At 47.3% G+C, this 14028-nt stretch overlaps 1 protein-coding gene across 2 annotated transcripts in view; it reads left to right on the plus strand.

The window, feature by feature from the left end:
* Positions 1-2214: 2214 nt before the first annotated feature.
* The window catches only part of LOC120540007 (transforming growth factor beta receptor type 3-like), a 47076-nt gene continuing 35262 nt past the window's right edge, over positions 2215-14028 (plus strand). Inside the window, exons 1-3 of one of the 2 annotated variants that reach the window (XM_039770446.1) lie at positions 2215-2445; positions 5932-6068; positions 13829-13998. In XM_039770446.1, the coding sequence (XP_039626380.1) occupies positions 6014-6068; positions 13829-13998 (225 nt within the window). In that variant the 5' untranslated portion in view covers positions 2215-2445; positions 5932-6013. The remainder of the gene's footprint in view (positions 2446-5931; positions 6069-13828; positions 13999-14028) is intronic. The other variant, XM_039770445.1, reaches the window with a different exon arrangement.

Here is a 14028-nt window from a genome sequence, read left to right on the forward strand (position 1 = left end):
TGTCATGGAAGGAATGAGCTGTTAGTGGGGGTTTGGGGGTACACTGAAAAGCGAAACCCTTGTTTTACCTTTAGGATGAAGGTGGGTGCGTCTGTGACCTGAAATACGATATGTTGCTGGTAGTGTCACTCTGGGGGTCCCTTATTAGTATTTGATTCAGTGCATGGACAGCTGTGCTTATCGCTTGCTTTCACACTACGTGATGTTAAAAATTTGTATTTATTAATTTTCAAATATGACGACTAATTGTGACATCTGAAACACTCAGAAGACCCCCAGCACTCCCTTCTCAATATCTTATATCAGTTGGTCCAGAATCCGATGAATGAAAAGTTTGGACAATTCAGAAGAATGAAATCAGTAAATCAAATCAAAATGTCCATCACTGCCTACACTTTAGGGTGACCCATTAATTTAAAGTCAGCCCAATGAAGCACTAGTGGCGGGGTGTTTTAGGGGGCTCATTTTGTCCACCGTGGGTAGTCTAGTCAGTAATAGACTACAACAACCTGGCTTTCCCCCTTGGTGTTGACAATGCGAGCCCCTTCAGTTACTTAAACTGCATCCCTATGTATACATATGGCAAAATGTATGGCACTCGTGGCCGTTAGCGTTTATGAACATGACCCCTCAGGTGTTGGCACACAAGCTGACCTTTGGGGTCTGGTTGGGACGGCCCCCCATTGGTATCTGGATTGCATGCTCCATCGGTTACATAATTGACCCTCTAAAGTGTACATAACGTGAACTTTGTGGAGAGTCGCTCCTTAGCTTTCATAAATGGTGCCCCTCAGATAACTGCATGCAAACAGTATTACTAGACTTTGATGACTCGAGGGGATGGGGGGGTCCTTAATTTTTATAAATGGTACCCCAAATGGATCAACTAGCAGAGGCTGCAATCTCCTTTTCAAATTTTTTAATGTTGGCGATCCCCGTGTCACCCCTTGGACGGCTGCCCATGTTGGCCTTACCTGTAGCGATAGGCGATTCTTCCTAACGGACTCTTTTCAGTGATTCGTATGAATCGATTCATCAGCAGGAACGGATCGGTTCAGTGGAGCTCAACGGGACGAGTGCTAAAGCGCACGCGTGTCTAGCGTGACGTCGCCATCGTCATCTTCGGCTTCGCTGCCGCAGTCCGAATGTGGATTTATATAAAGCGCAGGCGCAGGAACTGCTTGAATCGGGCGTCCCGACTCGTTTAATTCATAAATTCTCATTTACTTTCGACTCAGTAATGTAACGTCTTATTTTAATTAGACATCTTAAATATGTTATAATGATTTGTGGATTAATTAAATACTAAATCATATACTCACGTACGTAAATATATATATATATATATATGAAACTATTGTACGAATTTTTATATTACTGTACACATTTGTGGTGCAATCATAAGAACTGGGGAGGTCCCAAGGCCCGTGTACGATATTTCGCATGTACGCTTCATTTTAAACGAATCAAATAAACCAAAAGAATTGATTTACTTAAACACGTAGTTCAAAGAATTGATTCAGTAAATAAAATTGAATTACCCATGGTTCCCTCCCTAATATACATATGCTTGCAATGTGTAGGGACAAACTTTAATACTGGGTGCCAATCGTATACACATTCAGGCGGAATGTGCAAACTCCACACGTTCAATGATTATGCTGGGATTTGAACCCAGGACTTTGAGTCTGGCCAGCCACAATTAGTTATTCAAGTGCCGACGGGTTGCCGATTTGGAAAAGTGAGGGGGTTAGTTTGCATAAACACGCCTCTTTCATGTCACTGACCGCCTCCTTCCTCGATAGATTAGCATGAGGTAACGCCCCCTTGCCACCAGTTTACGACCCACGCCGACCCTCCTCCCACTCTCCTGTAGCCAGAGGGGTACAGACCGCTTAATCAGATCCTCCTGGCTGCTCTCTTGTGGATGTTACGTTCCTCAAAGGCTGGCGGCTGTCTGGACGAGGACGAATCTGGCAGGCTGTTCGAGGATGTGTCGCAACTCTGGCGGCGGGAGCCCTCAGTTGCGCAGCACGCCGTGTTGGCGGAGCGCCCGAGTTACCCGAGCCCGACCCTCCGTTGTGTACAGCAGTGCGGGTCGCCTCACCGCTCCGCTATGCTCAGCGTGACACTATTACTCAGCCTACAACCCCCTTTTCCAAACCGAATATCCCCCGTCCCTCTCCCTTTTCCCTCCCCTCACTGGTCCTCCTCGAGTTATTTAGTCGGCTCCTTCTGTTTTGCGTTTTCATTTCGACAGCCTCCAGGCGCTCTGCTCTCGCGGTTGCGGCGTGTCCAGTTACTGGGACTGGAGGATCAGCGTCCACTCGCAGTGACCCACGCGCGATCCTCGTCCTGAGAGAAAGAAAACAGAGAGGCGGGGATCGGCCGACCAGGGGCGAGGAGGACCAGACAGACAGGTTGAAGGGTCATTCCTATCAAGCTGTGAGTCTCATGTTGTCTCTTTTGTAATTCGGCGGTGGGGCGAGTCGGGAAATCAAAAAAAAAAAAGAAAACAGAAAAACACAAAATCTGAAACGAATTAAGTCGTTAGTGGGAAACGCGTGCTGCCTTTTGGGTCGTTTCCTCCTTGTTTGTCCCGCTGGGTCGGTGCGCTCACCGCACTTCGTCGCCAGTCCGATTGCACGTGGCGACTGTAAATAGCAGAACGGGCCGCCAGTTTCGGGAGAGGTGAGTGCGAGTCTGAGCATTCAAACACCGCGCCGGCAGGGGGCGCTATAAAATGATACGCGCGATCAATGACATAACGACATCCCGCGCTTCAGCCGCAACTTGCGTCCAGCTATCTGCGCCCCCTTTAACCCTGAAATGGAGGTAGTTTTGTAACATCTTGTGGTGTCAAAACTAGCGGGAAGCAAGGCGATTGCGGGGTATCGGACGACATCCCCCCCAAAATACTCCAGATAACGGGAACATCATGGCAGTATTACGGGTCGATACATAAGATTTCATGTCGCAGACACACCTACCTTCTCCAAAAGGCCGTCAAGAAAACGAAACAAGCGCTTCGATTTTCAGCGTCCACCAGCTCCTTCCTTTTATTCGTCTTTATTTAATGGTCCAGTGCGACTGAAATCGTCATCCATCCAGCTCCCTAACCCAGTGGCGCCCTCTCCCGGGACTGATCTGAGGCTCTGTATGCCCCTAATGTATCGATAAGCTCGTGTTGCTGTTCTTCGTCATCTTATTATTGCTGGAGACTGGGGGGGATAAGTTCCATTCTCGCGGGAAACCCTAAGGGGAAGTAATCACCACGGTTTGTATGAGGGTAGAACTGCATCTGCTATGCCTGGGGTGGGTAGCCCATTCACATTCCATGTGGGATTTGCACGTTCGGTTGGTGTTCCTGTGGGTTTCTCTTCCAGGTAGTCCGGCTCTCCGCACACATCTCAAAGACATGCAGGTGAGGTTTAAGTGGAGACTCAAATTATCTGTACCAGACCCCCAAACCCCAAGGAAGAAGCCCCACACTGTGCGAGTGTCAGTCATGGTCTGTGCATAAATGGGACCCTACTAAGTGTCCAGGGGTCTTTACAGGCCTTGCGTCTAGTCCTGCTCCTGCTCCCCCGCCATCCTAAATTGGATGTAAGTGGACTCATCCATCCATGCATCCATCTGTCGATTTTCCAAACTCGCTTATCTTGGTAGGGAAGCTGGAGCCACTCCAAGCAACCATCAGGCGCAAGGCAGGAACAATAGCTGTTCATCGCCGCGTCCATAGACAATAGGGGCCAGTTTAGCAACCCCAGTCCACCCATCCTCCGCGTCTTCTTTATTTTCTCATGAATATCATTCTCATCCGATTTATTAAAAATAAAAAACCGTTATCTGACCAGAGAACTGCAAATGAGATGCCATTGGAAATAACGGAACACTAAGAGCGAAATGACAGTAAAATGCACTTTTGGAAATTTTCAGATTTTACACCTCCCGTTGGGTCAAAGACACGTAACGTCTTGGAGCAGAAGCAGCGAGCGGGCGGGCAGGCGAGAGGTCACGTCATGGTGTGGGAGCAGCCGACGACTGGGTCACCTCCCTTCAGCCAGATGCCACCCAGCGATCCTTAACTGTCACACGGGCTCCCTCTACATGCCAGTCGCATTCACATAAGCCCATTTCGCCGTCCCCTGCGTCGGGCACTCTGATGTACCCCCTACAGGTGACAAAAGTCCCCGCTCAGTGCTTGACAACATTCCGAGCGAGCGAGCGGTTGGTTTTTGAAGGACACAGCAGGCCGGCGAGGACTTCTACGCGCGTCTGCGCACTCGTGTGGGGTCGGTGGTTTCCAGACGGCGGTGACTGGACTGCTGGCTGTCTAGAGAGGGAAAACAGGAAGTCCTGCGCGTAACCCCGCTTTCCAGTGTTTGGATGCATGGCTTCCTTTTTTTGATTAAGAGTCCGTTTACTGTTGTGGCCTTCTGGACCGAGCGCGTTGTTTGCGAGCGAACTGGAATTGAACAACAAGTGCTGATGGAAGTGGAGCTGCGCGAGGATCGGCCGGGTCTCGTCTGTTTACTGAGAACAGTCGCAGGTGCTTGAGAACAATAAAGGAAAAAGATTTTATTGTTATTATTGTAATGCACATATTTAGGAATAGGAATGGCGCTATATAACTAAAATGTTCCTACTCTTATCACTGGTATTGTACACATTTAGGGATAGGAAAGGCGCTGTTTAACTAAAACGTTCTTATTGTTATCGCTGATATTATATTGTACACTTTTAATAATAGGAAAGGCGCTATATAACCAAAAACCTATTTTTATCACCGATATCGCACACATTTAATAATAGGAAACTAAAAATGTTCTTATTGTCTTCCCTGTTATTGCTATAATGTACACATTTAAAAATTGAAAAGCAGCTATATAAAAAAAAAATTCTTTATTATCACGGGTTTTAGTGTAATGCAAAAATTCAATAATCAGAAAGACATTATTTAAAAAGTTAAAAACGTTCTTGTTATCACTGTTATTGTTATAATGTACAGAGCGAACAATAGGAAAGGCACTATATAACTAAAATGTTCTCATTGGTGTGACTAGTATTATAATGTGCATATTTAATATTAGGAAATGAGTTGTAAAAATGTTCTTATTCTTTTCACTGCTATTGGTACAATGCACACATTTAATGACAGGAAAGGCGCTATATACTTGAAATATTTCTTATTCTTGTCACTGATATTATATTGCACATGTGTAATAATAGGAAAGGTGTTATATAAATAAATACATAAAGGTTCCTATTTGTATCACTGCTATTATCATATTAATGCACACATTGAATCGTAGTTAAGGCGCTATATAAATGAATACTGTTCCTGTTGCTATCACCATTTTATTATTACGCACACATTTCCTAACAGCATATCTGAGGTGTTCTGGTGGTCTCCTATTCGCCCAATGACCTGCTCATTCAGCTGATTGGCGTCTCTAAACTTGATCCGGTTTGGGTCAGTTTTTGTGCCTTCGTTATTTCCCTTGTACTGAACTGGCACCCCATCCACGTTGCCAGGACAGGCTTCGGCCCCCCGCCGTCCTGGCGTCTCCTTGACATGCCTGGATTGTAAGTTTTCTGTCAAGCCTCGCCATCATTCCTTACGGGGTTTCTCTTTCATTCTTAGACGATGTTCTAGTTCCTCGAGTCCTGCTGGACACTCTGGTCACGTTTCTACATTTGCTGATGGCAGGGGGGCTTCATCCTCCCCTCACCAGACTGCCCGAGATGGCTGGTGATGGGCTGCTCAGACCTGTGGACGTTTTTTGTCAGCAGTCGAGGTGGAGCTGCCGTGTCTTCAGATGACTTTGTGTTCTGCCTGTGACGTGGGCTGTCACAAACATGTCCCCACAGACCACCAAAGGCCCAAGTGCCAGTGAAGCCTGACCCTGAGCCTGTTTCTTCCTGCAGGTACTGCCCCTGTGCAGTGATGGCGGTGGGAGCAGACCCAACGCAGCAGCCTCTGTGAAGCCTCTGCCCAGGGAGAGTTAGCATGGCGCGCCTCCTGGCTGTGCTGTGTCACCTTGTCCTCTACTGGATCCCCTCAGGTAGGCACCAGGGGTCCGTTATTTCAGGGGCAGGGCTGTTGGTGACCCCCCGGGCTTTTTTTATTGTTGCACTTTCTTTAAAGGCCAGTAGTTATGGATGAGGGATGTCCATTTATGCCCATAGTGACCTAGTGGGGCTACTGCTGGAGTCTGGTGATGTTTCAAGGCCATGTTTGGTGGGGTGGCATGATGGCACAGTGGGTACCGCTGACACTAGTATCCAGCATTCAAATCCCATGCCTGGATGCTCCCCTCATGTCTTGGTGGGCTTTCCACCAGATACTCAGTTTTTGCTCCAAAGAGTCGGCGATTCCAGATTGAGCCCTGTGGGTGTAAGTGTGCCCCTGGATAGACTAGTGCCACATCCTGAGATCTTCTCTGCCTTGTGCCCAGTGCTGCTGGGATTGGCACTGCACCCTCAAGACCCTGGGCTGAGTTAACAGGTTTGAGAATGAGAGAAGCGTGATCATCGGTAGCGGAGGCCTCGACGACTATGGGTTTGACTTTATTTAGTGCAAGCTGATGAAATGGTGGGCCACGCCGAGGACCTCAGCTCACCTGTGTGAGGTCTAACCATGAAGGGGTGAAGCTACAAGACCATCAAAGTCTTTAGACCCCCACTTCTGCAGGCTCTCACTATGAAGGGGTGGAGCTACAGGGCCATTCAAGTCTAAAGACCTCACCTATGTGAGGTCAGACCCTAAAGATGTCAAGCTACAGGGCCATTCAGGAAGTCTTTAGACCCTCACTTGTGCAGGGTCTGACCAGAAACATGTGAAGCTACAGGACCATCAAAGTCTTGAGACCCTGACCTATGTGAGGTCTCACCATGAAGGGGGTGGAGCTACAGGGCCATCAAAGTCTTTAGACCCCACCCCCCTTCTGCAAGGTCTCACTATGAAGGGGTGGAGCTACAGGGCCTTTCAGAAGGTCTTTAGACCTCCACTTGTACAGGGTCTGACCAGGAACATGTGGAGCTATAGGACCATCAAAGTCTTGAGACCTTCACCTATGTGAGGTCTGACCATGAAGGGGGTGGAGCTACAGGGCCATCAAAGTCTTTAGACCCCACCCCCCTTCTGCAAGGTCTCACTATGAAGGGGTGGAGCTACAGGGCCTTTCAGAAGGTCTTCAGACCTCCACTTGTACAGGGTCTGACCAGGAACATGTGGAGCTATAGGACCATCAAAGTCTTGAGACCTTCACCTATGTGAGGTCTGACCATGAAGGGGGTGGAGCTACAGGGCCATCAAAGTCTTTAGAACCCCCCCTACCACGACTTCTGCAGGGTCTCACTATGAAGAGGTGGAGCTACAGGGCCATTCAGGAAGTCTTTAGACCCCCACTTGTGCAGGGTCTGACCAGGAACATGTGGAGCTACAGGACCATCAAAGTCTTGAGACCCTCACCTATGTTAGTTCTGACCATGAAGGGGTGGAGCTACAGGGCCATTCAGGAAGTCTTCAGACCCCCACTTGTGCAGGGTCTGACCCTGAAGATGTGGAGGTACAGGGACATTCAGAAGGCAATTTTGATTCACCACATTGACGTTTTCGTGTTTCTTTATCGTACCCGCAGGTTGGTATTATTGTCACAGTGTGACCCTGAGTGAGTCACATAACCTGTCAGCGCTCATGCTGTGTAAATATAAACATAATAATTATACTTCAGTCCCGCATTTGTAAGAAATCTTAGAATTCGGGTGGTCAGAGGTGAGCCACAGCAGTGTCCAGAGTACCAACCGGCCGAGGGTAGACAGCCGAGAGGACCAGGATTAACGCTTAGAGAGGAGGTGGGGTCAAAGCATCTAGGCATTTAAAGTGATTCAAATACCAAAGTTGAAGTCCAAAATGAATGACCAGAATATCCATCCATCCATCCATCCATTATCTACCCTGCTATATCCTAAGTACAGGGTCATGGGGGTCTGCTGGAGCCAATCCCAGCCAACACAGGGAGCAAGGCAGGAAACAAACCCCGGGCAGGGTGCCAGCCCACCGCAGTGCACACACAACCATACACCAGGCACACACCAGGCACACTTTAGGACCGCCAATGCTCCTAACCTGCATGTCTTTGGACTGTTGGTGGAAACCCACACAGACATGGGGAGAACATGCAAACTCCATGCAGGGAGGACCAAGGAAGCGAACCCACAGGTCTCCTTACTGAGAGGCAGTACCTACTGCGCCACTGTGCCACCCTGGCCAGAATATTAAATTCTTAAATCCAGAATCTTGGACAACAGGAGGCCTGCAGTGCCAAGCTGCCTACCCTAAATGTGCAATTGATAGAGCTCTCTGAGGTGGTCTTCCTTACGACTGCTCAAGAGAGGACCCCTGAAGCTCTGTTTAGGGTGACCATTAGGTTCCCGGTCACCTCTTTGACTAAGTCCCTTCTTGCCCGGTGACTCAGTCTGGCCAACTCTAAGAAGGGTCTAGGTAGTTCCAGACTTCTTCCGTCTCACATTTCTTGAGGGCACTGTGCTCCTGAGACCACTCAAAGCTGTAGAAGTGGTTTGATACCCGTGCCCTGCTCATCTTTGCCTCACCACCATTTGATCTTTGTGGGGGTCTACAGAGGAGTTCCTGGGACTTTGTGGTTTTGTTTTTATGCTGAATTGGTCAGAACCTTCTACACGGAGGTCCATGTGTGCCTTTCTAAACGCCGTCCGGTCAGTTCAGTGGGCCATAGGTGGACTTCAGTTAAGTTCTAGATACATCCCAAGAGAATTCAGGTAAAACAGGATGCACTTGAGCACGATTTGTAGGGTCAGCATAATTTTGGAAAGAATGGTGGTAAACCGCCCAATTCCAGGTGTGCATAACTCGTAGAGACCTACAGAACCAGGAAGTCTTGAAGCTGGGCCAAGGGGGCTTCTAAAGAGAACCGAATGAAGGGTCTGAATACTGAGAAGGAGAGATTTCAGACTTGGGTTTGTGCGAAATTTCTGAAGAGAGGTCTTCACTCTGTCATGGTGGGTCATCGCGTGTAGACTGATGGGCATAAATGGTGACCGTATCCGTTTAAAAATGAAGCGTGCAGAACGTGAAGGGGCCTGAAGGCTCTCCGATTCCACACTCTTGACATTCCAGTTTCTGTCACACGATGTTATAGTTTCGAACCTGCCTTGTCCAGTTTGGCCACTTCTTATTTTCTTTACACTTATGTATTTGACATAGCGGCAGTTGCGGGATTTGAACTACCACCCATAATCCCCCCCCGCCCACCTAATCCCCCCCCCACTCAGCCTTGGCTTCTGAGGTCCAAAGCACCACTTAAGGCACCACAGCACACGGCCTCAGGATGGTAACAGCAATGCAGCAGAAGACTTTCAGAGGAGACAATCAACAGCCACACGCTGAAGATGAGGAGGAAGAGCGTGACGGGGGGCCGATGTCCTGCTAGGGAGGTCTGATGAGCACAGCCCACCTAAGGACTCTTAACTTCCTTTTTTGGTATGTTGGATATCACATGAGGGTCTGATGTGTATCAGACAGTTTTAGGGTAATATGGGGTGTCTGATCAGCCAGCTTAGATGTTAACAGCTTTAGAATGGTATTGACAATTGAAAGGCGCTATATAACGGTGTAGCACGTGGACTGTTGTGCTGCTTTTTGTTCGACCGCACTCTTCAGGGAGACTGACGATGGTAACGGAGATGGAGGGTGGCCGCTCTTCTGTGTAACTATGATACTGTGCTAAGACCTTCATCCTTCAGAGGTGGCTGATCAGGTTTCCCAGATAATCGCCACAAAGAACCAGGATTGTGTCTTCTTGGAAGAGAAGGCGGCAGAGGACCCGTGCCATGAGATCTCAAAGCCCCTCTGGCTGTATTCTCAGAATTTTGATGCGGCCAGTCTGGGGAGCGTTAATGAGAGAGAGAGAAAAATAAAAAATGACAAGTGCATTTGAATTGGCAGGCGGGACCCACTAGTAGCAGCTGTCGGTGATTCCAGGAGTTCATTTCTGAAAAATGCAGATGGTGGTCTTCAGAGTCTCCTAATCAGGTGGCTCCGGTGGGGCCGTCTGGGCCTGGCAGCTTACCGATCAGGTGCCTTGGAATTCAAACCGGCGTGCGTGGCTCATTATTGCTCGTTCACCCTTATCGGTCATTTGAGCTTCATTTTCATATATGTATGGTGCTGTGAAAAAGTAACTGCCCCCTTCCTGATTTCCTCTATTTTTGCTCATTTGAAACACTTAATTGGAACATCAGAAATAATTAATACCAACGACAACCTGAGTAAACACAATACGCAGCTTTTAAATGATCCTTTGATTCACTGAAGGAAAAAAAAGTTCATCACCAACGTGTACATTACAAATGTGAAAAAGTAATTGCCCCCTTTCCTGACTTCCTCTATTTTTTGCTCATTCATAACCCTAAATTATTTCTGATCTCTCACATAACACAGAGGACACCTGGAGTAAACACAATATTCACTTTTAAAATGTCTGTCTGATTTACTGAAGGATAAAGAAGTTCATCATCCACGTGTACATTACCCATGTGAAGAAGTAATTGCCCCGTCCCGATTTCCTCTATTTTTGCTCATTTGTAACATTTAATTGTTTCTGATGTTCCAAATAATACCAGCGACGACCTGAGTAAACACAATACACAGCTTTTAAATGACTGTTTGATTTACTGAAGGTAAAAAATGTCAATCCCCAATGCCTACGAAAATCCCAGTGTGAGAAAGTAATCGCCCCCTTTCCTGACTTCCTCTATTTTTTGGTTATTCATCACCGTTAATTGTTTCTGATCTCTCACATAGCACAGAGGACACCCATGTAAGAGTAAACACAATTGTTGGATTACAATTACAGGTGTTGTTGTGAAACGTGGCACAAACACAGAATTAAGTTTGGGGGTTGATTACTTTTTCACACCAGCAATACAGGACTTGGTGAACTTTTTCCTTCAATATATCCAAATCATCCCTTAAAAACTGTACATTGTGTTTACACGGGTGGTCTTTTATTCCAGCTGTCATAAAGGTGGCACAAACCCAAGTATTAAGTTTAGGGGGCAATTACTTTTTCACAGCAACAATGTAGGAATTGGTGTACTTTTTTTCGTTGAGTAAATCCAAATGATTGTTTCAAAATTGTGCATTGTGTTTACATGGGGGTCTTTTGATTTGGTGGTACTAAATGTGGCACAGCCAAGTATTACATTTAGGGGGCAATTACTTTTTCACACTAGCGACACAGGCTTTGGTTTACTTTTTTCCTTCAATAAATCCAAGTGATCATTTAAAAACTCTTCATTGTATTTACTTGGTAGTCTTTTGTTTTGGCTGTTCTAAAGGTGGCACAACGGCAGTGGGCTGGTGCCCTGCCCGGGGTTTGTTTCCTGCCTTGTGCCCTGTGCTGGCTGGGATTGGCTCCAGCAGACCCCCCTGACCCTGTAGTTAGGAAATAGCGGGTTGGATACTGGATGGATGGAAGGTGGCACAAACCAAGTATTAAGTTTAGGAGGGCAATTACTTTTACACACCAACGATATAGGCATTAGTGAACTTTTTTTCCCTTAATAAATCCAAATGCTCGTTTTAAAAAATGCGTCTTGTGTTTATGTGGATGGTCTTTTGTTTTGGTGGTACTAAAGGTGGCACCTCCAAGTATTACGTTTAGGGGGGCAATTACTTTTTCACATGCGCAATATAGACATTGATGGACTTTTTTTCCTTCAGTAAATCCATGTGATTTGTGTTTACTCGGGTGGTCTTTTGTATTCTACTGCATTTGTTTGGAGATCTGAAACCATGAAGTGTTCTGAATAAGTAAAGGTAGAGGAAATCAAGGAGGGGGGGTCCCTGTAGCTCCTCTCACGGATGGCGCTGCTGCAAAGCTGTTTGTGAATGTAATCGAGGGTGGGACGGCCTGAGAAGGTTGTCTGTCAGATTAAAGTGGCTTGTGGAAGAGCATCAGCCAGTCAGTCAGCCAGCCAGCCTTGACCTATTGGGGTGTTAGGTGGTCTAATCTCGGAGCTCACGGTAGGCAGCATGATGAGCCGCCGCCCTCGTTGGCCTTTTCCAGTCCTGCATGTGAAATGAGAGGCTCCGATATCTAGGATACCTCAGGGGCAGAGAATCAAAAATGAAAGTGAGACGCCTTCTGCCATATGAAGTGACGTTAAACCCAAAAAGAAAAAAAAAAAGAAAGAAATGAGAAAACTGAGGACCATTTAAGGAAAAAAACACACACATAATGAAAAGCAGCCATCCCACCGTCTGTTTAATGAAGTGAGTCAAGCCAGATGATGGCGTTGGGTAACGTCTGCGCCAGGCTGGTTCACTGACCCGCTTTCAAGGCCAGCGCCTTCATGACTGTGCCAGGCGGCCCGCCCCTACCTCTAACGAGTTCCAGAAGCTTCTGCCCAGTGGGACTGCTAACCTTCATTTTATATAGCGCCTGTCGCACTACATCAGGGTGGTAGACCTCATCCGGGGTCCGTTAACCCCCCGCCCCTGGAAAGGATATCTGGGATGCCCTAGACCCCCAAGGTTAAGGTCAAGTTTCCCTTCCTTTATCCAGCGTATCCATAGTCATAACTGAGGACAGACAAGCAAAACTTTCAGTTTATTTTTAAAATGGGGAATTCTGATGCACAAAGTGAGCAAAACAGTTCATCTTTACACAAATATGGCTTTATGACGCGGATTTTAGTATTTAAGGAGGTGCTTGTCAGCCACGCCCTCATTTGCTGTTGCTGGGTAACTACTTTACATACCTGATATTAGTATTTAAGGGAGCACTTATCGGCCACACCCATCACCACATCCCCATTTGTTGTTGCTGGGTAATGACTTTGCATACCTAATTTTAGTATCTAAGGAGGCACTTATCAGCCACGCCCCTTTTGCTGTTGCTTGGTAACAGCTTTACATGCCTGATTTTAGTATTTAAGGGGGTGCTTATCAGCCACACCCCCATTTGCAGTTGCTGGATAACGGCTTTACATGCCTGATTTTGGTATTTAAGAAAGCTATTATTGGCCACACCCATTGCCACACCCCCATTTATTGTTCCTAGGTAACGGCTTCGCACATCTGATTTTGGTACCTAAGGAGGCTCTTTTTAGCCATGTCTACTGCAACGCCCCCTTTGTTGTTGCTGGGTAACAGCTGTACATACATGATTTTAGTATTTAAGGAAGATCTTTTTGGCCACGCCCAATACCACACCCCCATTTGTTGTTGCTGGGTAACAGCCTTCCATATCTGATTTTGGTATTTAAGGAGGCTCTCATCAGCAATGTCTACTGCCACGCCCCCTTTGCTGTTGCTGGGTAACAGCGGTACATACCTGACTTTAGTATTTAAGGAAGATCTTATTGGCCACACTAAATACCACACCCCCATTTGTTGTTGCTGGGTAACAGCTTTACATACACTGATGTTAGTATTTAGGGAGACTCTTATCTTCCACACCGTCACAGAGTCACATCATCGGACCCCTCAAGCTTTGCGTCTCAGTTTTCTAATGTTCCGTCACCTCCATTAAGTGGCCTGTAATTCCCAAGGTCATTAAAATCTGCGGGATTTCCCAAGTCTGGAAGCACTGGGCTTGCATGTGCTGTTATAATTCCAAAGTTACTCAGCCCTGGGGGTTTCCTTTGTTTTTTTCCTCAGTAGTGTTTCGTTCCTCCCGAAGATGTTAGGCTGACTGGTGACACTGAAGTGGCCTGCGATGACTTGAGTGGGCTTGTATGTAAAAATGGCTGTCAGCCTCTTTGGTTTTCTTTTAAGGCCTGACTTCAGCCAGACAGTGCCAGCCGACCCCCATGGGAGAGCTGAGCCCAGTGCAGGGCCTACTGGAGACGTACCAAGCTGGAGTGGGCTGTGCCACGCAGGGCAGCCTGGGCCCAGAGGTTCACGTCATCAACCTTCGTCGAATCTCCGCCCCCGATGACAGTCAGGTCAGTGGGACGAGAGTGGAAGGCTGGGGG

The sequence above is a fragment of the Polypterus senegalus genome, chromosome 12 (assembly GCF_016835505.1).
Source record: "Polypterus senegalus isolate Bchr_013 chromosome 12, ASM1683550v1, whole genome shotgun sequence".
NCBI lineage: Eukaryota > Metazoa > Chordata > Cladistia > Polypteriformes > Polypteridae > Polypterus > Polypterus senegalus.